Genomic DNA, 27,807 nt, shown 5'->3' with positions numbered 1-27,807 from the left:
GGAGGTGAAACAGCTCCCCCTGTTGGTAATGCGGTGGTCCTACAGGACAAGAACCCCCTGTGCCTGCCCCTCTCTCTGTCTCATTAGCAGCTTATCAGGCCCCTCTGAAATTGGGTGCAAGAGGCGATTCTGAAGCCACTCTACCCATCTCCCTACAGATGGAAACATCTTAAAACCCAATCCCTCTTGCCGGGCACGCCTCGGCGCACTGACAGACAGGTGGACGTGCAAAGACAGAGAGATGGAAGGACAGAGAGATGGAAGGACGGGAAAGAAGAGAGAAAGAGGCAGACAGAGAGAGAGACACGACTGACTTTTAACAAGAGCCAAAACGAACCCGGCCCAGAGATTGACTCTGTACCTGGCTTCAAGGTGAATGTTATACAGCTGGAGCTATAACACTTTCTTTAGGAGATAAATCAACTTACAATACCAGGCTTTGGATTTGTGAGTTTGCAGACACTAAGAACTGGGATCTGAATCGAAGGTTCCAAAGTTCACATGAATACCGTCTGGCACAAAAATAAATCACAGAAGTCAATCAGAATTTTAATACAAAATAAAGGACGATTCTGTGGGAAAGTCAACCTGAGCACGCCCAAATAAAGTTAGTAATTGGCAAATGAAACCATGTTCATAATTATCCTTAAGGTCTATATGAGTTCAGGCTTTATTTGAAAAGTTGAATTGCAAGAATTTCGGCCACATAGGAGGCCCAATCACATTTCATGGCTTTTTTAAAGAGCTCACAGAGCTTGTTTCTCCACTCACAGCTGTCCCCCAGTGTTCGTTATGAAGATGAGATGTTATTGAAGCAATACAGACCAAATTAAAGTGTCTTGAGTTGTATTTGTGTGTTCTACATTCTTGTTGAGATAGGGGGTGACAGACAGGCAATTTTAACATCCATTACGTTAGTTTGGGGGGAGTAAAACATGCACCTTGGATCATCTTGAAACGTTCTCTGTAAAGCTAACTTTCATCTAAGTTCTAGAAGCAAACCTGATGGACATCATGAAAATGATCGGAGAGGTTGAGGAAGTTCATGAGTAAAAACAAACAAAATAGAATTATTGTAAAATTGACTGTGTCCATAAAATGTATATAGTATGTATAAGCTGGAAGTTCACTAGTTTACTCCAATTAGGGAAGGGGTGGTGGGGTTGGAAAGTAATAACGGGAAATATATATTAAATTATATGTACAGTGAGGGAAAAAAGTATTTGATCCCCTGCTGATTTTGTACGTTTGCCCACTGACAAAGAAATGATCAGTCTATAATTTTAATGGTAGGTTTATTTGAACAGTGAGAGACAGAATAACAATAAAAAAATCCAGAAAAACGCATGTAAAAAATGTTCTAAATTGATTTGCATTTTAATGAGGGAAATAAGTATTTGACCCCCTCTCAATCAGAAAGATTTCTGGCTCCCAGGTGTCTTTTATACAGGTAACGAGCTGAGATTAGGAGCACACTCTTAAAGGGAGTGCTCCTAATCTCAGCTTGTTACCTGTATAAAAGACACCTGTCCACAGAAGCAATCAGATTCCAAACTCTCCACCATGGCCAAGACCAAAGAGCTCTCCAAGGATGTCAGGGATAAGATTGTAGACCTACACAAGGCTGGAATGGGCTACAAGATCATCGCCAAGCAGCTTGGTGAGAAGGTGACAACAGTTGGTGCGATTATTCGCAAATGGAAGAAACACAAAATAACTGTCAATCTCCCTCGGCCTGGGGCTCCATGCAAGATCTCACCTCGTGGAGTTGTAATGATCATGAGAACGGTGAGGAATCAGCCACAGGAGGATCTTGTCAATGATCTCAAGTCGGCTGGGACCATAGTCACCAAGAAAACAATTGGTAACACACTACGCCGTGAAGGACTGAAATCCTGCAGCGCCCGCAAGGTCCCCCTGCTCAAGAAAGCACATATACATGCCCGTCTGAAGTTTGCCAATGAACATCTGAATGATTCAGAGGAGAACTGGGTGAAAGTGTTGTGGTCAGATGAGACCAAAATGGAGCTCTTTGGCATCAACTCAACTTGCCGTGTTTGGAGGAGGAGGAATGCTGCCTATGACCCCAAGAACACCATCCCCACCGTCAAACATGGAGGTGGAAACCTTATGCTTTACCTCCTTCCCTCAGCCAGGGCATTGAAAATGGGTCATGGATGGGTATTCCAGCATGACAATGACCCAAAACACACGACCAAGGCAACAAAGGAGAGGCTCAAGAGGAAGCACATTAAGGTCCTGGAGTGGCCTAGCCAGTCTCCAGACCTTAATCCCATAGAAAATCTGTGGAGGGAGCTGAAGGTTCGAGTTGCCAAACGTCAGCCTTGAAACCTTAATGACTTGGAGAAGATCTGCAGATCTGATGAGTGGGACAAAATCCCTCCTGAGATGTGTGCAAACCTGGTGGCCAACTACAATAAATGTCTGACCTCTGTGATTGCCAACAAGGGTTTTGCCACCAAGTACTAAGTCATGTTTTGCAGAGGGGTCAAATACTTATTTCCCTCATTAAAATGCAAATCAATTTATAACATTTTTGACATGCGTTCTTCTGGATTTTTTTGTTGTTATTCTGTCTCTCACTGTTCAAATAAACCTACCATTAAAATTATAGACTGATCATGTCTTTGTCAGTGGGCAAACGTACAAAATCAGCAGGGGATCAAATACTTTTTTCCCCTCACTATATATACACATGTATGTATATGCATTTGTATGTATGTATATGTATATTTACGAGAAAAAAAACATATGGGGGATTGGAAGTGATGCAGACAATTACATTGATGGAAGTTACAATCTATCTGCAATATTAAAGCTCATCTACCCCCTAAAAAAGTAAAAATAACTTTCATCTAAGTTTTATACGGTCTATAATTGGATTCTCTCTTTTCATTGTCAATATCATTTTTCAGCATTATGATATCCGTAACATCGATAACGGTTGTGGATGTGATGGATATTGTTGTATCATATCTTAGCTTCAGAAGCTTGTGCATTCAACACATTTTGTGTGCTTGTTCTGGGATGTATTCTTCAGACTTTTACAGAAGCAAATTGTTGATATCGTGAAAAGTATGTGTTCTCTATCAAAGATTATTTTGGAAAATATATGCTTAAATGCCTTTCTCATACATGGTAGTACTCTTTCTTAGATAGAAAGATGAGAAGAGTGTTTATAAACAATATGTGAATAGTCCTCGAGTGTCTTTTTCAAATGAAAGCCCCCCCCCAAAATATACTGACTTCATCCAGTGTCCAGAAAAGTGAATTGGCAGTATAGGTACATGAATATTCTCATTTGCATATTTTATCATTAAATCTTTAAGATATGAATATCTATTTCTGACTAACATCCATAACGGAGGGTGTAACATCCATAACGGTCATTCTTCCTCTCTAAAGTAATAATGGAAATGACTATCTTTTCAAAATTATCATTTTTGTGTTCAGCCATGCCGTTCCTTCGAAATGGCTACCCATGTTTTGACCTAAGACTTACAGACTTTTGCTAATATGTTCAGTCACCCTAGAAAGCTTGTCCATTTCATGAAACATCCATAACGCTACATATTTGCTTTATTTCTCCAACATGCCAATATTTAGAAGTCCACTTTCTTGGGTATACACCACCAAGGAGTACAATAGACACACATCAAACATTTTATGTATATTTGGTTGTCCATTCTGTGAGACATTAAAAGTTGTGATGTTGCGTGCAAATGTAACGTCTATAATGTTGGAATCGCCCTAAACACCTTTACTCCTCAGTCTACCCTGTCTCGGAGCTCTACGGACAATTCCTTCCACCTCATGGCTTGGTATTTGCTCTGACATGCACTGTCAACTGTGGGACCTTATATAGACAGGTGTGTGCCTTTCCAAATCATGTCCAGTCAATTGAATTTACCACAGGTGGACTCCAATCAAGTCGTAGAAACATCTCAAGGATGATCAATGAAAACAAAATGATGCACCTGAGCTCAATTTCGAGTCTCATAGCTAAGGGTCTGAATACCTACGTAAATAAGATAATTCTGTTTTAAATTTTAAATGCATTTGCAAAAATTTATAAAAACCTCTTTTCGCTTTGTCATTATGGGGTATTGTGTGTAGATTGATGAGGAAAAAAATTATTTAATCAATTTTAGAATAAAATGAACAAAATGAATAACAAATGTGGAAAAAGTCAAGGGGTCTGAATACTTTCAGAATGCACTGTATTTTAGAGTTAAAAACATGATGTAATTTAACAGAATAAAATAACAATAGTGTGAAGTGATTCGCATCTCGCATCTGGAACAGTTATTCTCAAAGAGTGATCATTTGAAACGGGGCTCAATTTGGCGAGTTGAAATACATTTTTCAGGGTTACAAACCAAACTGTCTTTCCAATATACAGATGTTTGATTTAGTTTATTAGGCCAGTTCCTTGGAATTTTCTATATGGATTAACAATTCTACATTGAACACTGCATGGGGATGAATTATGGCCACGACATCTGTTTGGTGAGTAGGCCTCGCTTCAACATCCTGAAGAGTCTATTGACACACCAAAATCTGTCAGTTTAAGCTAGAGATATGTTTTTTTGCATGGGCTGCGTCGCAATCCACCGCATCCGCCTATGTCGGCGTTCCGCATCTGCAGTGGAAGGTGGCTGAGCTACAGCGGTGTTAGCAAGACCAGGAAACATCCAGAAAATCGGTTTTAATGACTGATGAAAATACGTTCTGTCTTTATCAAACTAATATTTTTGCATATTTTCAGTGTGGTAATAGCATAGGCTAACCAATTCTAAATGCCACTAGCAGTTAACAAAGTAGGGTCGTTACTAACATAAGTTACCACAGCCACAAAGTCATAAACCCTGCTTGTTTCTACAATTTCGCATCTTCAAATCTGATTTTAAACCTTACCCTTAACCACTTATGCCTAAACTTAAATTACGAGTTTTTGTTTTCAGGAATTTTACGATATAGCCAATTTTGACTTTGTGGGTGTGGTAACTAGTGACAACCGCAAAGTAGCCTAAGCGGAAAATGATGTAATTATTCCAAAACTGCAGCTCATTGTTGGAACACATCCATTTTGAATGTGATAAAACTGTCGTCATTTGACAAGGAATGTAGCTTGTGTATCCCATCAGTTCGATACGTTTTTATAGGCATTTATTTCTATAGGCGCACTCAGCACGCGTGTGTAGAGCAAGCAGTCGGAACGCAATTGAGTGAGTGAGGCATGGAGGGGAAAGGGAATTTAGGGAGCAGAACTGTGTGATGCTTGGCTTGGTTTATTTTGAGTTGTGTCCCACAAATGCACATGTACAAGTGGAACACTAGAGTCAAAGCAAATTAACGTTGTCAAGACAAAATTTCAGTTAAAGATAGAGTTTTAACATCAGTTCGAGTACTCGAGTACTCATGCCCATCCCGATATGTGACGCGCTGAAGCCTGCCTACTGTTGCCTGTATGCATTTGAATGGCGAATGGGAAGCACGCTTCAATTATCAGTTGAGAAATGTTAAAATTTAGCTCTTTGCAATTGTGGCCATCAAAACTGTTTTTAAACACACGATTGCATTTACAATTGTTACGCAATGGTTGGGCTTATAAAAGCACGTTTCACTCCAGCAGCAACGAATGAGCTGTTTGAGAAGTTGTAGCAGCAGCTCTCGCACTGTCTGACAGGATTTCCTCTCATAGGCTTTGTATCTGCACGCTGTATGAGTGTGATAAACATAACGACTTACAAAAATACACAAGCCAATTTAAATTCCACTAAATTAGGCAAATTAACCTATAGGCCTAGACCAATAAGCATGACGAGGGCTGTGGCGGTCACAAAATTTAGTCAGCCGGTGATTGTCAAGCAAATACACCCCCCCTCCCCCAGTGGTGGTTGTCCCACTGCCTATCCTAAGTTGAATGCACCAATTTGTAGGTCGCTCTGGATAAGAGCGTCTGCTAAATGACTTAAATGTAAATAACTGTCGGTCTTACGGTAATTGACATTAATTAACATAAACACATTTAGCATCTTCTGGCTTCCACACATAGCCTACAAGCCACTGATGCAGGCCTTTGGAACATCCACATTTTAAAAAGTATAATAAATCCATGTAATAAAGCCTACACCTTCACAATAAATCCATTATTTATTTTAGACGGGTCTAAAGAAGAAAATGTAGTCTATTTCAGAAGAAAATAATAGCATACTCTGAGTTGTCCTTATGTTAGGTCCTGATGTGGCTATGCCAAATGGCTGTGGGCTACACTAGTTCATTTAGCAGGCAAGATTTGCTTATAATTCCGTGGCATTATTTTATATTATAGTATGAAGAATACAATTGAACAAAGCTCAATAAAATAAATATTTTCTCCAAACGATTTGAGGGAGTGCGCATATGCGGCTATTCTGTGTTGAGCGGTTAACAAAGAAATGGGTACTCCTATATACTTAATGTAGAGTTATTAATGTCCCTTTAGTTGTTCTACAAACGTTGGGCAATATGTTTGGATTTTTCATACATTGTAAGGCTGCATGATGAGACTAATGATGATTTGAAAAAGGTTGCTTGAAAGGCATAGCTTAGTTTTCTTGCGCAGGCTGTACACACGCCAATAGTTTGTCATTCACAATTTGACAAGCACTTGATAATGCCTTGAATTTCACAGCGGCATCCCCTTTGTGGCCGTCATGCACCCTCAAAAAATCCATGCCTTTTGCGGCCTGCAGTGCTGCGTTGTGCCCTTCTCCCTGAGTGTGCTGCGCAATCCGAAGCGTCTCTCACCCACACGGCTCTCCGTCACATGATCGGGTCTTTCTCACAGGCTACAAGTTAAGACAGACACATCGGGGACGCAACTGCGCACATCCTTATCCAATTCCGAGGTGCATATTGAAGATATTGGAAGAAATGTCCACATTTTCAGCCAACAAGATGAGTAGGCCTAACGAACAGCAAAAGCACTAGCCTATGTCAATCTACTATCCCCCATAGTACAAAAGTTGACCTATTCTATTCTGTGCAAGAAATAAATATTCCAAACATAGTCTGGGACAGTTGTGGGATGCGATAGATCCCAAATTAATACAACCACTAGCATCAAATAAACTTTTTTATGCAATGTGGCTGACGCAACAGATCAGAACGTTTAGCTTAAAATGTTGATAAACTACTAGGCTATTTCACATTATAAGCGCAGCAATGCGGACATGGTAGTAAGCTATAAGCGCGAATGTTCCATTATCAAAAGTGACCGCAAATGCAATTATGCATGTAATGCTTTTATTATAAAGGTGCATTTTTATGGTAAAACTTATCTTCCCCAAACATGAAACTCACGCGCTGCTTATAAAGTTGAAGTCGGAAATTTAAATACACTTAGGTTGGAGTCATTAAAACTTGTTTTTCAACCACTCCACACATTTCTTGTTAACAAACTATCGTTTTGGCAAGTCGGTTAGGACATCTACTTTGTGCATGACACAAGTAATTTTTCCAACAATTGTTTACACAGACAGATTATTTCACTTATAATTCACTGTATCACAATTCCAGTGGGTCAGAAGTTTACATACACTAAGTTGACTGTGCCTTTAAACAGCTTGGAAAATTCCAGAAAATGATGTCACGGCTTTAGAAGCTTCTGATAGGCTAATTGACATAATTTGAGTCAATTGGAGGTGTACCTGTGGATGTATTTCAAGGCATACCTTCAAACTCAGTGCCTCTTTGCTTGACATCACGGGGAAATCTAAAGAAATCAGCCAAGACCTCAGAAAAAAGAATTGTATATAATAATAATATATAATAATATATAATAATATAATAATATAATAATAATAATTATTATTATTATTATTATTATAATAATTGTAGACCTGTAGCAATTTCCAAACGCCTCAAGGTACCACGTTCATCTGTACAAACAATGGTACGCAAGTACAAACACCATGGGACCACGCAGCCGTCATACCGCTCAGGAAGGAGACGCGTTCTGTCTCCTAGAGATGAACGTACTTTGGTGCGAAAAGTGCAAATCAATCCCAGAACAACAGCAAAGGACTTTGTGAAGATGCTGGAGGAAACAGGTACAAAAGTATCTATATCCACAGTAAAACGAGTCCTATATCGACATAACCTGAAAGGCCGCTCAGCAAGGAAGAAGCCACTGCTCCAAAACCGCCATAAAAAAGCTAGACTACGGTTTGCAACTGCACATGGGGACAAAGATCGTACTTTTTGGAGAAATGTCCTCTGGTCTGATGAAACAAAAATAGAACTGTTTGGCCATAATGACCATCGTTATGTTTGGAGGAAAAAGGGGGTGCTTGCAAGCCGAAGAACACCTTCCGAACCGTGAAGCACAGGGGTGGCAGCATCATGCTGTGGGGGTACTTTGCTGCAGGAGGGACTAGAAGGCATCATGAGGAAGGAAAATGTGGAAATATTGAAGTAACATCTCAAGACATCAGTCAGGAAGTTAACGCTTGGTCGCAAATGGGTCTTCCAAATGGACAATGACCCCAAGCATACTTCCAAAGTTGTGGCAAAATGGCTTAAGGACAACAAAGTCAAGGTATTGGAGTGGCCATCACAAAGCCCTGACCTCAATCCTATAGAAAAGTTGTAGGCAGAACTGAAAAAGTGTATGCGAGCAAGGAGACCTACAAACCTGACTCAGTTACACCAGCTCTGTCAGGAGGAAGGTGCCAAAATTCACCCAACTTATTGTGGGAAGCTTGTGGAAGGCTACCCGACACGTTTGACCCAAGTTAAACAATTTAAAGGCAATGCTACCAAGTACTAATTGAGTGTATGTAAACTTCTGACCCACTGGGAATGTGATGAAAGAAATAAAAGCTGAAATAAATCATTCTCTCTACTATTATTCTGACATTTCACATTCTTAAAATAAAGTGGGGATCCTAACTAACCTAAGACAGGGAATTTTTACTAGGATTAAATGTCAGGAATTGTGAAACACTGAGTTTAAATGTATTTGGCTAAGGTGTATGTAAACTTCCGACTTCAACTGTACATGCCAGTTAGGCTCTACGCCCCTTGTAAAGCAGATTAATGTGCTTCATTTTAAGAAGTTATTTGGCCACTTTAGTTGTGATACAAACCTTATTAAAACATAAAGGCCTATGGGCTAGGCTACATGAGGTGTGCGACTATGATTCGAACAAGTAAAAAAAGGCATTGTTTCTTATGCTGGGCATCATTCACAAGTGATAATATATCATTCACAAGTAATAGGCTAATATTGTCACCCATCAGACTATTGTTGGTTTAATCTTGTCTTTACATATACTAAATGTGTGACATTTGTTTTGATTTAGAATGGACCATTATCATGCACCTGTATCGAAACAGGGGCAGCGGGAAAAAATACATGTCATCTAAGCACTTAAATAGCGAATGGAGGACGCTTTTCCCCGTGGTTTATTTTCATGCCAGCCATGGAGGCTATACTTCTGTTGTAAATATAAGCAATGTGCTTAATATTAGGAAAGTTGAGTAATAAATATAGTAGGCCTAGCCTATAGAAAGCTGATGGGATCCTCTTTTTATTAGTGGCCATCACTCGGTTTTCTCACGCAATTGCATAGCCTATAGAAATGTTGCGCAACATGAGCTCATGGCCTCTCATGAAGTGTTTGATTTAGATTTTCGATTACATTTGCATTGATGTCAGAGTGATTAGAGGGACAATAGAGTGCTGAGCACCAGGCAGTTAGCAAGTTTGGTAGGCTACTAATGACCAGCAGCAGCATCAGAGCTTGGAGAAGCCTAATTACCGTGACTAAACGGTCATGTGGAATTTGACTGCCTTCATGACCGCCGGTGTGGTGGTAATACGGTCACCGCAGCAGCCCTAAGCATGACCAGTCAAATGTAAATGTATTACCATCGATTGATATTTCCATCAATGAATAGGCTAAAAGCATTATTTTGCAATGGGATTTTGTTGCTTCTCCCGGACGATTGGCTTTTGGACGATACTTTTTTTGGGACTGGACCAAAAGCTGGCTATTACCGGCTAATGGAAACCCTGGCGTGTGAGTGAGAGCGAGCGAGAGTGAGAGCGAGCGAGAGTGAGAGCGAGTGTGAGTGAGAGCAAGTGAGCGAGCGAGTGTGAATACCCATTTGCCATTCACCTGGATGACTTTGTAGAAGTATGCGTACTGCCGTGCGGTGTTCTTGTACTGGCTGAGGACATCCTGGATAGCCTGAGTGGACAACAGATGGCGTACTTCCTCCTCCTCGTAGTAGAGAGGGGTGTCGTAGTCCCCGGGGAGGGTCTTGATGTAGGGCAGCCAGGGGGAGGAGGGGTCAGCCCGCTCACACAGCAGGTGGAGGGCCAGGGTCACATTACCCATGGCCTGGAGAATACGGTCCTGGCTGTACAGGGGACCTGGGAGGGAGAGAGGAGAGTTTACATACAGAACAGTGTGTATGTTGAGGTGTGTGCGTGGATCCTAGGGGAGGACAAAGCACAGGGGGTATCAAATGTCAGAGCTCAAAGCCTTGTTGTCAATTAAGGGTAGTATGTTTCTTTTCTCCACGTGCAAAAGTTATTCCACCAACAAATAGACCGAGATGGCCAGCTTGTCTGTATTTAACTGAACTTACACATTATGGGCAAAAACACAGTATATGGGCCTAGGGTTGGGTGATATGGCCACATTTTTGATAGTATTTTATATTTTTGATTAAAAGTTCTAAATATGCTTTATGAGTAGTTCATGACCTTAGGGTGCTTCCAGAACTAATTTTCAGAATTTTCATTAATTTCTGCATTTCTTGCAATTTCTGTTATCATGTCCACACTGTGCAATGCAGGGCTGCATGATATGGGCCAGAAATATAGGACTAATTAATTGGTGAACTGTTGGAATCATGGAAATAGAATGATTATTCTAATTCTATAGTTGGAATAATGTTTGACATGACAACGAATGAATAAGTCAGGGAGGAATTATTGACAGGGTATGAACCAAGTGTTGGTCAGTGTTTCCAGGTGACCCTAATGAGATTTTACATTACACGTTTTCTTACCTCATGTAGCTAGCTAACATAATCATGCTTCGTCTATTCCTCTCTGATTTAGAAGATACCATTGCACAAACTTTTAGAGATGATCCGATCGCTGATTACTTTGTTTTGTACAACACCCCTCATTTTAACGTCACCACAAACAACTTCAATGGTGGCAGTCTCAGACTGAAGTATGTAGCGAACGATAGAGCAGCGGAAGAATTCAGTTTGAGTCATCAGGCAAACGTTTGCTCTGACTTTGTACATTTAGCAAGCTACTAGAAAGCTAGCTAGCCAGCTAACCAGCGATTAGCAGCTAACAATATTTATTTTAGCCACAACTTGCTAAGAAAAGACAAACTAGCAGACAGTAAGATACACAAACTAATAATGTAATTATAGAACGCATGTGGAAAGCAGCATGTCACCAACATGTTGTTGCATCCATCTGACCATGCAGATTGCAGAGTGAACGGCAAGAAAGCACTTGTGACCAATGGTCCCTCTCATTTTATCCAGCACTGAGCAATTTCAGGTCTGCTGAGCGCAAACTTGAACTTTGTGAAAAATCTGTGCAACTTCCAGCGCTTTGAACACTGAGGCTGTACCCGCTTTAAGTTACAGTTTTAACAGTGGCCAAGTAGGATACTGTGGCTATTTTATCATAATGTAGGCCTACCAGTGGCCTATCATAAAAAACAATGGAGAAAATGCATCCCATAACATTTGAACATGGAAATAGCTGTTCTATAATTCAGCCTACTGTAGCAGCCAATGTGGTGTTCAATATAGGCCTACATTCCATGAGACCTTTGAAAAAAACATGCAGGGCTTGACATTAACCTGTTTATCCACTTGTCCTTCAGACAAGGAGGTGACTGAACATGTTGTGTTGTTTGATGTAAGACACCACTTTACAAAATAAAAACACATTATTATTCCCATACCATTATTACAGAGAATCAGACAAATTATGCTACCCTCTGCCTATTGGCTACTTGGCTTATTCAAGCCTGTCTCAAAATACAACACTGCTCCTTTAAGACAAAAAAAAGCTCTTTACCTGACTCGCTTTTCAAAGACGTCTAGAAATGTACACGTTTTGTGCTCTTATAGGAAGCAATCTCTCCCCTAATGCTGACTACAAATTATCTATAACTGGGCTAAAAACTCACTAACTAGCAAAGGATATGAACTAAATGTGCACGTGGCTACATGCAGCGCTCGCTTAGATCTCAAAACAAGCGCATTTACTCACAACCGCACATGCTGTAAACACCAGTTCAAAGTAAATGGCACAGATCCATATATGGCAATGGTCTATATGCATATAGGCCTACTGGAGCTCTGATTGGTTATGCCACACCGGTCTATGTAGAGTACAGGCTGAGTCATGTATGTCAATGCAATAGAATCCTACTCTGATGCGTTCTGCCTACAACAAAATCTTTTGCATAGTTTGTTTTGTTTCGGTATGTTACATTTAATGTGGCTAATATTGTGTTGATTCGATCACAATTGCCACGGTAAAGGGAAACGTTGATAGTGTTAACAGGGAAAACTCTAGAACAGTGGTCACCAACCTTTTCTGAGTCAAGATCACTTTGAGTCAAAGTGAGAGAGGGGAGAGAGCAGCAGACGGAGGGTCCGCCTCTCAGCATCCCTCCGCTCTCCCTTTCCTCCACTGACACTGACCAAAAAGGGACAGTCTTCCAGCTGATAGCAAAACTCAAGTCGCACCACATAATTTCTGCCTCATGCACAAATTAATGTTGTTACTCCTATGAACAGAGAAAGTGAAATATTCCTTCATTTAAAAAAAGACCCAAGCCGCTAATAATAACAACAACGTAAGCCTGTAGATACACTTTCCTACTCATTCATTACTGCTGCAGTGCTTGTTGTAGTGCTGAGTGGAAATAGGAAGAATGCGCATTTTATGGCTTATAAAAGTGTTGAATACAAAGTGTTGACATTGCTGGGTAAGAACTTAAACATAAAAACAGCAGCTCTTTGCTGTATTCGTTGACAGTCACTCTCTAGTCATGGTTTTAAACATTTAGAAATCTCACAGTATCAACTTTGCTGTAGCCTTCTTTTATGCCTGCTACTTTACTGCAGACACAGTAATCTGAGCCATCCGATTGGCCAGTGGTAGGCCTATAGTGCACTCGATTTGCTCTCTGGGCCCGCCGGGAAGGCAGAGTTTGTACTTTCAGACACATGACATGGTTCAAAATGGCAACAGTTTGCCTACCCAGCGCACAGGGCAGCTGAATCCGGAGCACCTACTGCCAAAAGCCTGAGACTAATACAAAAAAATAGGAACACAAGGCTTTATCGTTGGGTTTTTTACAGAAATGTTTGGCGATCGCCCAGGAATGCCTTGGAGATCGTCCACTGTTCTAGAAAGTTGAATGGAAGTTCAATCTCGTGCTTCTCTCTGTCGGCTGATATTTCTTCTGCGCTGTCCTGGGGGAGCTGCGCGGCAGTCTCGGGGCTACTCCGTGCCCGCGCGCAGCTTCGAGGGAACATTGCTTGTGACTCTGTGGTCAATCAACTGCTCTCTCCTTGAGTGACAGGGGGAGGGCTTGGCGTGGGAAACGGCATAAAGTAGGAGGAGAGGGAGAAAGACAACTCAAGTAGCAAACTGAGTAAACTATAAAAACGGATATAACACGCGCCTGAGTTACGTATCACTTTTAACAAACCAAACATTGAAATACTGTTATAGAAGTGAAAGTAAAAACCCAATACCGGTCTGTGCATCAATACCGGTATATAGTCAAATACGGTATACCGCTCAGCCCTATATGGGCCTTACGTTGCCACTCACCAAGGACAGAGTTCTTAGCCGATTCCACAGTCATCAGCATCTTCCTGGGTATCCACAGAAACAGCTCCTCTGCCTGAGGAAACAAATGTTGTCAGAATGGACACTGACTGACATTGGGAGATTTGCTTGAATTACATGGATGGATCTAAAACTTAGCCCGTGATTTTAGTCCACCCCAGGCTTATTTGAATAACAGCATTCATTGTGCACTTAGTGAAAACTCATCCAAGAGTGTTAGCTACATCATTGAATAAACTCCCACCAACTCACAGAGAGAAATAGGAAGAGAAAGTGCCCTGCAGTGTTGCACGGTATACTGAAACTTCAGTAATTTTTCCATCCCCCTGTTTGGTACTTCTGTCAAATGTGTGTCACGTGATTGAGAGGATCAAGTCTGTCTATCAGCGCAGCCGTTTTATAGCAGGAAGAGGAAAGTGTCTGCTCCACTTATTCATTGCTAAAGCCGTCTGGGCTGCATTATTAGCTCCCCACTCATGCTGCACAGAAGTTAACAAACTTGAATAATGCAACACAGCATGTAGAAATGTTGAAACTGTTCACAAAACAATTTCGATACAGGCTAGAACACTTTTACAATGCAAGACATTACTGGTATCTTCCAGCTTTAATTGCAGGCTAACTTTCTTTGCTAGCTTACAGTGTCAATTCACTACCCTAGTACCATAATGCAAAATATGCGGATTTCACAAGTTGATTGTCAGCAAAAGCGTTATAAATGTACTTTGTCTCCCTCGCCACCAAAAGAAGAGATTACTTATTTTATGCAAATGTTGTTGATGAGTACAATAAAATAATGTTCTCCTAGCAGTTGCTAATAAAATAATAAATCTGTAGCCCAATGAAATTAGCATATAATTTTTTGTTTTTGTTTTAACCCTTATTTTACCAGGTAAATTGACTGAGAACACATTCTCATTTACAGCAACAACCTGGGGAATAGTTACAGGGAAGAAGAGGGGATGAACAAGCAAATTGGAAGCTGGGGATGATTAGGTGGCCATGATGGTATGAGGGCCAGATTGGGAATTTAGCCAGGACACCGGGGTTAACACCCCTACTCTTACGATAAGTGCCATGGGATCTTTAGTGACCACAGAGAGCCAAGACACCCGTTTTACGTCCCATCTGAAAGACAGCACCTTACACAGGGCAGTGTCCCCAATCACTACCCTGGGCATTGGGAGAAAATACATTTGACCAGAGGAAATATTTCCTCCCACAGGCCCTCTAACACCACTTCCAGCAGCATCTGTTCTCCCATCCAGGGACCGATCAGGACCAACCCTGCTTAGCTTCAGAGGCAAGCCAGTAGTGGGATGCAGGATGGTATGCTGCTGGCCAGTAACTCAATGTATGCATCGCACACACTCCTATTGAATAATATTCATTCACCTGTATTGTGATTTACCCAGTTTATCAATAGATATACCTTTAAAATAAATTATTACCATTGTTGTTTTGTAGTTAGATTGGTTAAAACAAAGTCAAATTGATTGCATAACTGATTAATTAATGCATAGATGGCTGTCTCAACAAAATGGACATAAAATGTTCAAATGTAATGATATTGAACTCAAAAGATGCCCAATGATTTAACAGAGCAGTAGCTGAGTTTATCTGTATGGATCTTGATACTAAACCTGGTATCGGTATCAAAGTCATAATTCTGTTATCGTGACAATACTAGAGCCCTGGGCTTCATACGAACAGCTCGGTCGGTTTGTTCGATCAGACCTAAACGGCAGCCATTTTAGAACATCAATGAGGGCTGTTTGGTGGGTCATTATGAGAAGAACACCAATAAGAGAGAGTTAGGCCTAGTTTCCTCTGTTGAAATATAATCGAGGAGCTGATCAATCTATTGGTAGTCTATGGAGGAAGCCTCAGGTCAAGGCCTTTCTCTTCCTTAAAAATACATTGGGCGCAATTTTGTTAATTAGATGAACTTGTCCAATAAGAAACTCTTATTTGCATTGCAAAAACGTTTTGCTACAGTGTGCACTAATGAACAAGACCCAAGTGATATGTCACCCTGACAACTGTTGCCATGGACACCGGTCCGGTCGTAGCGACCAACCTTGATGTCCTTGGTGGCCCTGAGGCCGAAGCCCTCGCCGGCGAAGTTAGCGATCTCAAAACCCTCGCAGGACGCTCCACTCTCCTGAGCCCACGCCATCAGCTTCGGGAAGAACTCCTCTCTGCTGCCCTCAAATATCACTGAGATACCTGGGAAAGAGACGGAGAAACACACACACAGTTATGATCAAACGGAGAGTTCTTCCTATTGAATCTATATAGGCCATGGCTCAAATCCAGCTGTGTGTGTGTGTGTGTGTGTGTATGCCTGTGTAGTAGTAGTAGCACATTTGACTACATGTGTGTGTGTGTGTGTGTGTCAGGGTTTCCGTTAGGAAAATGTGGCACCGGACAACGTAACGGGAAGATTTTAATTTACCAGCCATTTGAGAAATGTACCAGACCCATATGCATTGGGTGCATAACCCATTTGGGCATCCACCCACGGAGCTCAGAATGACAGAAATAACATTTAGATTATAGTAATGCATCTTAAAAGAACATGCAACTCATGTAATGAAGCAGCCAATAAAACTTAATTTTCTAAAATTTGCTTAAGTTCCCAACCTGCTACACTTATAAGAAACACGTTTTGGTTTATTTCACAACCAACATTTACAATCTTTGTCAATTTTTTCATTGTCTTTTGTTTGGAGTGCTCCATGTGAGCAATGAGCACGTATCTGGTTTCTCTGTCCTGATAATGTTGGAGTGAGCGTGAACATGAGCATGCATAGAAGTACCTGGTCGGCTGCACGGAAAAGTAGCAGAGCGTCTTTTTAACATCCATTGAGAATATATTAAAACTGCAGTTCCTCACAGCAAGCTATTTGAAAAATCTTTCCAACAATTTCGATAAATCACCAATCCTCAGCGTGAAAGAGCAATGGAAGTTATAGGCCTACTGCTGCATTGGCCTAGGGCTATGAGTTGCATGCGCTCATTTTAGCCAACAATGGATCACTGTTGGTTCAGGTTGGTGATCTCGCATTAGTTGACTTTTAAACTTTTAGATGTATTATTTTAATTCAGATTTTTATGATTAACCACATGACAATGATTTTGATCAACAGAAATTTTAGTATTGAAATGAAACTATTCCACGAAAATGTGCATATGAAAATCATAACTGGCCCGCAGAACGGTAGAAATGGTAAGATAAATTGTAAGCTTCCCCAAACTTTAAACTCACATGCCGCTTATGAAGTCTTTAAATACTTGCCTCATAATATGAAATAAAAAAATGCAGGTTTCAAACAATTAATCATGTTTTCAAAATGAACCACATGAATGGTGAATGGGAGGTGCGCTTCAATTACTAGTTGAGAAATAAAAATATTAGCCCTCTTTAAATCGTACACCAAAACTGTTTTTAACACACGATTGCATTTGGAATTGTTGCGCAATGGATGGGCTTATAAAAGCCATTGTTTTACTCCAACAGCAGCTGGCGAGCTGCAGGGGAAATCCCACTTTTCATTTACTTATTTCTTGGCCAAAAGCCGGCTAAAGGAAACCCTGGTGTGTGTGCATACCTTTCTGTTTCTTCCTGATCTTCTCCACCAAGCCTCGTATCTGGACGTACTCCTCCCACTCTTTCCCTGGAGAAGGGGCAGCACTGCTGCATTCTAACGGGACATACATGGGGAAACCTCACATTATAAGTAACATAAGGTAATCCCATAGGGCCTGTTTCCCCAGACACAGATCAAGCCAAATAACTTTCCATGGACACAGAATCTCAATTGAAAATGTTTGTTAGTGTTATGAGCCCTTGTCAAAAGTATTACACTATATAGGGAATAGGGTGGCAGCCCAGCTACGTACTCAGTAAGAGCTCTGATATGAGGTTCATCATCTCTTTGGGGGAGACCACGGCCATGGCGCCAGTCCCCGACTTCTGAATCTTCACTCGACTCTTCTTTCCCATGGTGCAGCTGGACAGAGAGCAGGACAGGGACTGGGGAGGAGAGACAGACAGCACAAAGTCATTCACTCATCTAAAGCAGATTCTTGGGAGAGAAGACACATTACAAAATCACTCATCTCTGTTAACCCTGAAGTAAAATCTTTGTTCAGCTGCGTGATTAACGTCGGTGTTCATACGTGTTAGAAACTGAGAGTTCCGGCAAAAACATGTCTTCATCCTCACAAGAGGAAACGCTCAGCCAAAGCCCCCTCCCCACACACCACCCCTTCCGATCCATGTGGGCACATGCGAAACACTAGAGGTGAAGCAGTTTAGGCACTGCCTTCACCCAATCCTGATACGTCCAGATAACCAGTGACCAAAAAATTTTACAAAAAATTAAAAAAGGGATTTTCGAATCTCACACATCCCATTAATCTCTCGGTCTACAAGCAGAATCTGCCCACGGGAGATTACAAAATTACATTTCTAAATCAAATCCAATTTTTTTGTCCAGAGTCGTATTCACTAGTCACCACCAAACGGAAGAAAAAAAGAATTGAAACTAGGAGGGATAGACTACCTAAAAATGTCCAATAAGAAATGTGCTTTCCCATAGGGCTGTGACAGTTATGGATGAAGATCGCGATGAAAATAACTTTTAAAACCGTTTAAAATAGGCCTACATTCATTTTTTATTCATTTTTATTAACTTTATTTTCATGTAGATAAACTTTACCTAATAGCGGGAGTGTTTACTAATGATTATAAGCAATTGTTTTGCTAACTTAGTCTGTCTATTAAAACGGTCTACATCTCTTCCTCTTTCCAAATGTCGTTTGATGCTCAAGCAGCTAATCCGCTAGATGGGGGCGCTAGCCTATAGGCTAGCTATGGCTATAGGCTATGGCACTTCAGGAAAATATCATATTTGATGTGTGGACTTTCTTTTATACAATGCACGTTTTCATTGCTTGATAGTAAATAAATAAATCTGTCTTTAAAAAAAGGTTGGATGTGTCTGATTATTCCTTAATTATTCAACAGCAGTCAGCAACATTGTTATGGCTCCGAGGCCTATAAGGCGCTAATGTTGAGTCAAATGGACAATACGCCAATCCGATCCAACCTGGCATGGTATACCTTGATACGGAATATTTTCTTAATTTATAGACTAATCAACGCTGATAAATAGGCTATTGACATGTTGTGTGTATTTGTTTCTATGTTAATGATTGTCAATTTCATCTTCATACTATCACATAGCTGTCTCTCTACCCTTCATACTTTCCTTGTCAATGTATTATCTTATAGCCTACTTTCGGAAAGCCTAAGGTTTTTTATACGTTTTAAGGAAAGTTTATATACATCTTAGCCAAATACATTTAAACTCAGTTTTTCACAATTCCTGACATTTAATCCTAGTACAAATTCCCTGTCTTAGGTCAGTTAGGATCACCACTTTATTTTAAGAATGTGAAATGTCAGAATAATAATAGTAGAGAGAATGATTTATTTCAGCTTTTATTTATTTTATCACATTCCCAGTGGGTCAGAAGTTTACATACACTCAATTAGTATTTGGTAGCATTGCCTTTAAATTGTTTAACTTGGGTCAAATGTGTCGGGTAGCCTTCCACAAGCTTCCCACAATAAGTTGGGTGAATTTTGGCCCATTCCTCCAGACAGAGCTGGTGTAACTGAGTCAGGTTTGTAGGCCTCCTTGCTCGCACACACTTTTTCAGTTCTGCCAACACATAGGATTGAGGTCAGGGCTTTGTGATGGCCACTCCAATACCTTGACTTTGTTGTCCTGACTTTGTTGTCCTTAAGCCATTTTGCCACAACTTTGGAAGTATGCTTGGGGTCATTGTCCATTTGTGTGTGAAATAATCTGTCTGTAAACAATTTTTGGAAAAATTACTTGTGTCATGCACAAAGTAGATGTCCTAACCGACTTGCCAAAACTATAGTTGGTTAACAAGAAATTTGTGGAGAGGTTGAAAAACCACCAACCTAAGTGTTTGTAAACTTCCGACTTCAACTGTATTTGCTTGTGTCTGACATACGCTGGTGGCTTTGATTGACGGGTCCTTTTGCGGGGGTGTGTGTGTGTGTGTGTGAGTTTGCTGATTCTCTCTATATGTCCATTTAGAAAGTTTCCTAAAGTAGCCTGTCTGGACTCTCTCCTTAATAAGAACCAAACGCTCCGGTCATAATTTAATCTTGTAAAAGGCCTATTTTCAGTAAAAGGCCCTTTCTCACCAAGTCCGTTAATGTCGTCCGAATAATTAAGAAGAAAAAAAATGTATACAAGCACGTCTCGTTTATGACACCGTTCACACCAATTGCGAAATAGCCGTCAATTATTTATTCAGAACACGTTCTATTTTAGCATCTTTTCGCATGCGAAAATAAGTTGTTGACCAATAGAAATTGTTATCTGGCACACTGCCACTGACAGGACTGTGGGTCGTTATGTGAATTCATTAATTAATACATTTCTCTCTGCCTGTTCTTTACGTTTGCAATGCATCAGTGCAGTAAGGTATCAATTTAGCCAAAGTGATCACATCACACCAGAGCTAGGCTACACGTCGCTCTCGCCAATGTAGCTATTTTATAGCCATTAAGCATGCAAGAGGATTGATCAATGCTTCTCCTTGAATAGGCCTAGGCCTATTCGTTTTTAAAAATTGCTCGAAATAAGTTTCAAACTATATCGCTGTTCATTGTCTATACACTGAGTGTACAAAACATTATCTTTCCAGGACAGGTGATGTCACCTGTTAAATCCACTTCAATCAGTGTAGATGAAGGGGAGGAGACATGTTAAGGGTGAATGGGCAAGACAAAAGATTTAAGTGCCTTTGAACGAGGTATGGTAATAGGTGCCAGGTTTGAGTGTCTCAAGAACTGCAACACTGCTGGGGGTTTTTACGCTCAACAGTTTCCCGTGTGTATTAAGAATGTTCCATCACCCAAAGGACATCCAGCCAACTTGACACAACTGTGGGAAGAATTGGAGTCAACATGGGCCAGTCAACATGGGGGGGGCAACTCAATATTAGGAAGGTGTTCCTAATGTTTTGTACATTCAGTGTATATAGGCCACTCGTTCAAGAGCTAGAAAGAGGGGGAAGAAACAGGCTAGTGGAGTTGCCAGCGGAGATGTGTGAATTGCGCAAGAAGGGAACAGTGAAGACAGAGAGATGTGTAAGTTAGAAATTAATATATTCATTAATGCATCATTCGTATAACCTATACATTTACAGGCCTGCTAAAGTGAATCTAAGCGACCACCTGTGCTATAGGCAAACCTAAGAGACAGAACATTTTTTTACCCTCATCAATAAGTGGTTGCACAGATTTAGATAAAGCACTCACTCAAATAAAAAAAAATTGTGACAACATAACCACCCATTGCTTCACTAAAATTGATCAAAGGCTGCTCATCAGGCTATGGACAGGTTGCTATGGACAGGTTGCATGCATGTGTTTCTATTTTGTAATGGTTGTCAATTTCATATTCCTGACCATCACAGCTGTCTCTATACATCCCCCATAACTTTCCTTGTCAATGTATCTGAAAAGCTACATTGATTTAGCATTATCCTATAATGTAGACTTTTTGATATCCTACAGAAGGGATTTGAAGCTAAGGTTTTTCATATGTTTTTGGGAAAAGACAAATGTGATTTGCTTATGTGTCCGAGTGAGATGCGCTGCAGGCGGCTTTGATCGATGGGTCCTTTTAGGTGGGTGGGTGTGTATGTATGAGTTCACTAATTCTCTATGTCCATTCAGAAAGTTTCCTAAAATAGGCCTGTCTGGACTGCATCTCATTAATCAGATAGAAAAATAGACTTGTTGCAGGATCAGCATGCAGTATGTGCGAGGAATGATGACAGGTGTCAGTTTTGCATTTCCACTCTTATTAAAATGGGGTGCAACTGAATTAAATGTAGTCAAGCTCCTTTCATGATTCATCCTATAGGATGCAAAGCCTATATCCACATTTTTTCAGTAGCATATTATTTTTCCAGTAGTATATGATTTATCTCATTAACGTGTCCTCTCCAGACATTTTGAACAACATATTGCCACAGAGAATGACCACAGCAGCATTGATGACGTTATACGAAATGTTTGGAAAAGTGGAAGGAAAAATGCATCGTAGTCGGTGTGAACGGTTTAGTGCGTCAAAATCAGAATCTGTATTTTCTTTGGAATTCCTCTCCAATCTGACATTTCTTAATTTGTATACTAGACTAATATTGTGAGAGAAGAATGAAATGCTACTATAATAACAAAGTGTAATGGTACTAGTGAAGTTGCAGAGAAAAGGCACGTGTTTCTTTTGAGTCTGATATGCGGCAATCCCCCCACCCCAACGGTTATGTTGGGGTCTCTTATAACCAAAGAGAGCTTCTGGATATCAGGACAGCGATTACTCACCTCGAATTGGACGAAGACTTTTTCTTCAACGAGGCGTTCGCGAAGGATATCATACAGACACCCGACAAGGCCCAGATCCCCGTCATTCGCGTGAAGAAGAGACGGAGATATCGTGGACGCAGATCCGGGTGCCTTGTAAGGATCCGACGGCGAACGAGTAAACTGCCTCTCCCATCAATCCTATTAGCCAACGTTCAATCTTTTGAGAATAAAATTGACGATTTAAGATTACGGTTATCCTACCAACGGGACATTAAAAACTGTAATATCTTATGTTTCACGGAGTCGTGGCTGAACGACAACAATGACAACATTCAGCTAGCGGGCTATACGCTACATCGACAGGACAGAACGGCAGACTCTGGTAAGACAAGGGGTGGCGGTCTCTGTATATTTGTAAACAACAGCTGGTGCACAAAATCAAATACTAAGGAAGTCTCGAGGTTTTGCTCGCCTGAGGTAGAGTATCTTATGATAAGCTGTAGACCACACTATTTACCAAGAGAGTTTTCATCTATATTTTTTCATAGCTGTCTATTTACCACCACAAACCAATGCTGGCATTAAGATTGCACTGAATGAGTTGTACAAGGCCATTAATCAACAGGAAAACGCTCATCCAGATGCAGCGCTCCTAGTAGCCGGGGACTTTAATGCAGGGAAACTTAAATCCATTCTACCTCATTTCTACCAGCATGTTAAATGTGCAACCAGAGGGGAAAAAACTCTAGACCACCTTTACTCCACACACAGAGACGCATACAAAGCTCTCCCTCGCCCTCCATTTGGCAAATCTGACCATAACTCTATCCTCCTGATTCCTGCTTATAAGCAAAAACTGAAGCAGGAAGCACCAGTGATTCGGCTAATAAAAAAGTGGTCAGATGATGCAGATGCTAAGCTACAGGACTGTTTTGCTAGCACAGACTGGAACATGTTCCGGGATTCTTCAGACAGCATTGAGGAGTACACCACATCAGTCACTGGCTTCATCAATAAGTGCATCGATGATGTCGTCCCCACAGTGACCGTATGTACATACCCCAACCAGAAGCCATGGATTACAGGAAACATCCGCACTGAGCTAAAGGGTAGAGCTGCCGCTTTCAAGGAACGGGACTCTAACCCGGACGCTTATAAGAAATCCCGCTATGACCTCCGACGAACCATCAAACATGCAAAGAGTCAATACAGGTCTAAGATTGAATCATACTACACTGGCTCTGACGCTCGTCGGATGTGGCAGGGCTTGAAAACTATTACAGACTACAAAGGGAAGCACAGCCGCGAGCTGCCCAGTGACACAAGCCTACCAGACGAGCTAAACCACTTCTATGCTCGCTCGAGGCAAGCAACACTGAAGCATGCATGAGAGCACCAGCTGTTCCGGACGACTATGTGATCACGCTCTCCGTAGCCGATGTGAGTAAGACTTTTAAGCAGGTCAACATTCACAAGGCCGCAGGGCCAGACGGATTACCAGGACGTGTACTCCGAGCATGTGCTGACCAACTGGCAAGTGTCTTCACTGACATTTTCAACATGTCCCTGACTGAGTCTGTAATACCAACATGTTTCAAGCAGACCACCATAGTCCCCGTGCCCAAGAACTCTAAGATAACCTGCCTAAATGACTACCGTCCCGTAGCACTGACGTCTGTAGCCATGAAGTGCTTTGAAAGATTGGTCATGGCTCACATCAACAGCATAATCCCAGAAACCCTAGACCCACTCCAATTTGCATACCGCCAACAGATCCACAGATGATGCAATCTCTATCGCACTCCACACTGCCCTTTCCCACCTGGACAAGAGGAACACCTACGTGAGAATGCTATTCATTAACTACAGCTCAGCATTCAACACCATAGTGCCCTCTAAGCTCATCACTAAGCTAAGGATCCTGGGACTAAACACCTCCCTCTGCAACTGGATCCTGGACTTCCTGACGGGCCGCCCCCAGGTGGTAAGGGTAGGTAACAACACATCTGCCACACTGATCCTCAACACGGGGGCCCCTCAGGGGGTGCGTGCTCAGTCCCCCTCCTGTACTCTCTGTTCACCCATGACTGCATGGCCAGGCACGACTCCAACACCATCATTAAGTTTGCCGACGACACAACAGTGGTAGGCCTGATCACCGACAACGATGAGACAGCCTATAGGGGAGGAGGTCAGAGATCTGGCCGTGTGGTGCCAGGACAACAACCTCTCCCTCAACGTGACCAAGACAAAGGAGATGATTGTGGACTACAGGAAAAAAAAGAGGACTGAGCACGCCCCCATTCTCATCGACGGGGCTGTAGTGGAACAGGTTGAGAGCTTCAAGTTCCTTGGTGTCCACATCACCAACGAACTATCATGGTCCAAACACACCAAGACAGTCGTGAAGAGGGCACGACAAAGCCTATTCCCCCTCAGGAGACTAAAAAGATTTGGCATGGGTCCTCAGATCCTCAAAAAATTCTACAGCTGCACCATCGAGAGCATCCTGACTGGTTGCATCACCGCCTGGTATGGCAACTGCTTGGCCTCTGACCGCAAGGCACTACAGAGGGTAGTGCGTACGGCCCAGTACATCACTGGGGCAAAGCTCCCTGCCATCCAAGACCTCTATACCAGGCGGTGTCAGAGGAAGGCCCTCAAAATTGTCAAAGACTCCAGCCACCCTAGTCATAGACTGTTCTCTCTGCTACCGCACGGCAAGCGGTACCGGAGTGCCAAGTCTAGGTCCAAAAGACTTCTCAACAGCTTCTACCCCCAAGCCATAAGACTCCTGAACAGCTAATCATGGCTACCCGGACTATTTGCACTGCCCCCCACCCCATCCTTTTTACGCTGCTGCTACTCTGTTAAGTATTTATGCATAGTCACTTTAACTCTACCCACATGTACATATTACCTCAACTACCTCAACTAGCCGGTGCCCCCGCACATTGACTATGCAACGGTACCCCCCTGTATATATAGCCTCCCTACTGTCACTTTATTTTACTGTATATATAGCCTCCCTACTGTCACTTTATTTCACTTCTGCTCTTTTTTTCTCAACACTTTTTTGTTGTTGTTTTATTCTTACTTTTTTGTTTAAAATAAATGCACTGTTGGTTAAGGGCTGTAAGTAAGCATTTCACTGTAATGTCTGCACCTGTTGTATTCGGCGCATGTGACCAATAAAATTTGATTTGATTTGATTTGATTTGATTATGTCGTAGACCGTGTACATTGGCCTGGCCAATTACCGTAACCTCAAATTCCAAGACCGTCACAGTCCTACTTTCCCATTGTAAAATGTTTTGCTACGGTGTACACTTATGAATACAACCCAGGAAACAGTGAACATCCGAGCCCTCATGAGCACAAACAAAAGTTATATTTACATGTAATGACCACTGAAGGCCGTGAGAGACTGCAGAATCTAAACTGGGCCAATCAATGCCTTTAACAGAGGGAGTTGATGTTGAAGCTACAAGGCATAGTGGGTACATTTCACATGGAAATGAAATGCATGTAAAATCGACAGGATATTTTTGTTAATATTGGCTCAATATCAATCCCACATTTCCTTCCTCTACTCTTGGTAGTTCGGGGGTTGAACAGGTAGTCATATATACAGTAGCATTCTCCAAGAGAAAAAGCTTAAATGTATTCAAGGTTAGTTTAAGCCTAATTACACTACAACCCAATATTTTTTCAACTGTGCTTTAACAGTTCAACTGAGAGGACAGTGTTTCATCACAACAGACAATTACGATAATAACCTAATAACCTGTTGGCCTAATGATTGTCTTTGTGCAGGTCAACACAAGCCTTTCCTGAGAAAACTATGAATAATCATACTAGTCTGCTGTGTCATTCGGAGTAAGGATTTTCATATGCTGATGAGGGCACTGTGCTCAAATGTGGGTACTGGTAGTTCTTGGCTGATAACCTTGTCCTCATGGAAGTGTGGACTAGGCTATGCAATACTGTCCCTGCCTGTAATTAGGGTAATCTAGATTCTAGAGGCCTAACCAATATCTGAGTGTGAACATCCTGGAATGCTCTACTCACTTTTCAGTCAAGTAGTGAGAGAGACTGGTACAGTATCTTATATAGAAGAATGGAGGCAAAGGCATTGCCATGGGAACCTGTGGCTCTGCCAGATGAACACAACAACCTCAAGGAGTCAGCAGAAACAATGGCATTTACACAGAGAGAGGAACTACAGTACAATGCCTGAGGTTCAATGTGATGTCCTACTCTAGTCTACTGACAATACCGTAGCAGTAAAACATTGCACTACTTTAGCCCAGGGTCAAATTAAACATCACCAAGGCAGCTATTTTCTATAACAACACAGTGTTAGGCTGCTATGTGCTTCACACCGGCATAATGATGGCTTTAAATAGCTAGTCAGGGTAGTGTAGTGTCAACATGCAGTTAGTATTATATATCCGGACTATTTGCACCAGCCATTTTAGGAGTCATGTTTACCCACTCTGCAGCTGCCTTGCGCCCTCTCGCCCTCTCACTCACGTCCAGCTTTCTCTACACACTCACCCCCACCCCTCTCTCTCGCTTGTCATTTTCTCTTTCTTTTATACTCTATCCCACTCCCTCTCTATTCTTGCAGCTACTGGCAAAAGCCAAAAAAAAACAGCGACTCAACCACCAGTGCATGAGTCCAAAGTCATTTTTGGCAGTTCGATCGAAACTGACCATTTTCCAACAACACATCCACTCTGAAGGGAAATAAATGGGCACTGAGTGTGCCTGCCTTTCACAGACAGCAGCCCCACCGTATAGCCTACATGTGCCAGTTGAAGTAGGGTTGATGCAGCCACACCCTTTAGGCTAATTCCAGCTAATATTGGGAAGGGAGTAAAAACAAGAGCGAGAGAGTGGGACGGCTGCTTGTTGAGGCCTTCAGCTACAGGAAGAGAGCAGTGCTGAGTGCTGCCAGTCACTTTATGGCTGCGTCCCTACTGGTACCCTATAGTGAACTACTTTTGACCAGAGCACCATGGGCACTAGGGAATAGGGTGCAATTTGAGACAGACACTATGGCCTAGCCAAGAGGAGCTGCAAGCAGGGTGCAGGGCCAGCCAGACAGGGAGGAAAACTGTGTCACAGCACAGTGTGACGTCCAGCGGACCTGCCGTCTTCCTGTTCCTAAAGCTAAGTTCACACACACCATGTGGGAAAATGTAGACTCATCCTGAACCAGAATCTGGGCTTAAAAGGAGACTTTGAATATTGCGATTCTCCTTTAAAGCCCAGGAAGCAGCCATTCAACTTGCCATTTCCCAGCTTAATAATGTCAAAATACGTTAAGGTACTTACCAAATAATGGCGTTTCGCTGAGCAACTATCGTCATTACTGTTGTTATGGCCGGAATGTACTTCCAAAAAAGGTCTAAATAAAAAGTTGCATGCAACTGAAAGAATTGCCTTG

The 27,807-nt window shown here is 41.7% G+C and overlaps 1 protein-coding gene across 1 annotated transcript in view; it reads right to left on the bottom strand.

The window, feature by feature from the left end:
• The window catches only part of LOC121539547 (actin-histidine N-methyltransferase), a 47,427-nt gene that overhangs the window by 17,062 nt on the left and 2,558 nt on the right, over nucleotides 1–27,807 (bottom strand). The window contains exons 2-6 of the mRNA XM_041848121.2: nucleotides 17,831–17,963; nucleotides 17,539–17,631; nucleotides 16,005–16,153; nucleotides 13,907–13,979; nucleotides 10,191–10,447 (exon numbers count right to left, since the gene is read on the bottom strand). Coding sequence (XP_041704055.1) covers nucleotides 10,191–10,447; nucleotides 13,907–13,979; nucleotides 16,005–16,153; nucleotides 17,539–17,631; nucleotides 17,831–17,933 — 675 coding nt within the window. The 5' untranslated portion in view covers nucleotides 17,934–17,963. The remainder of the gene's footprint in view (nucleotides 1–10,190; nucleotides 10,448–13,906; nucleotides 13,980–16,004; nucleotides 16,154–17,538; nucleotides 17,632–17,830; nucleotides 17,964–27,807) is intronic.

This window comes from Coregonus clupeaformis, chromosome 25 (genome assembly GCF_020615455.1).
Source record: "Coregonus clupeaformis isolate EN_2021a chromosome 25, ASM2061545v1, whole genome shotgun sequence".
NCBI classification, from domain to species: Eukaryota; Metazoa; Chordata; class Actinopteri; order Salmoniformes; family Salmonidae; genus Coregonus; species Coregonus clupeaformis.
This window is presented reverse-complemented; position numbering and strand designations above follow the sequence as displayed.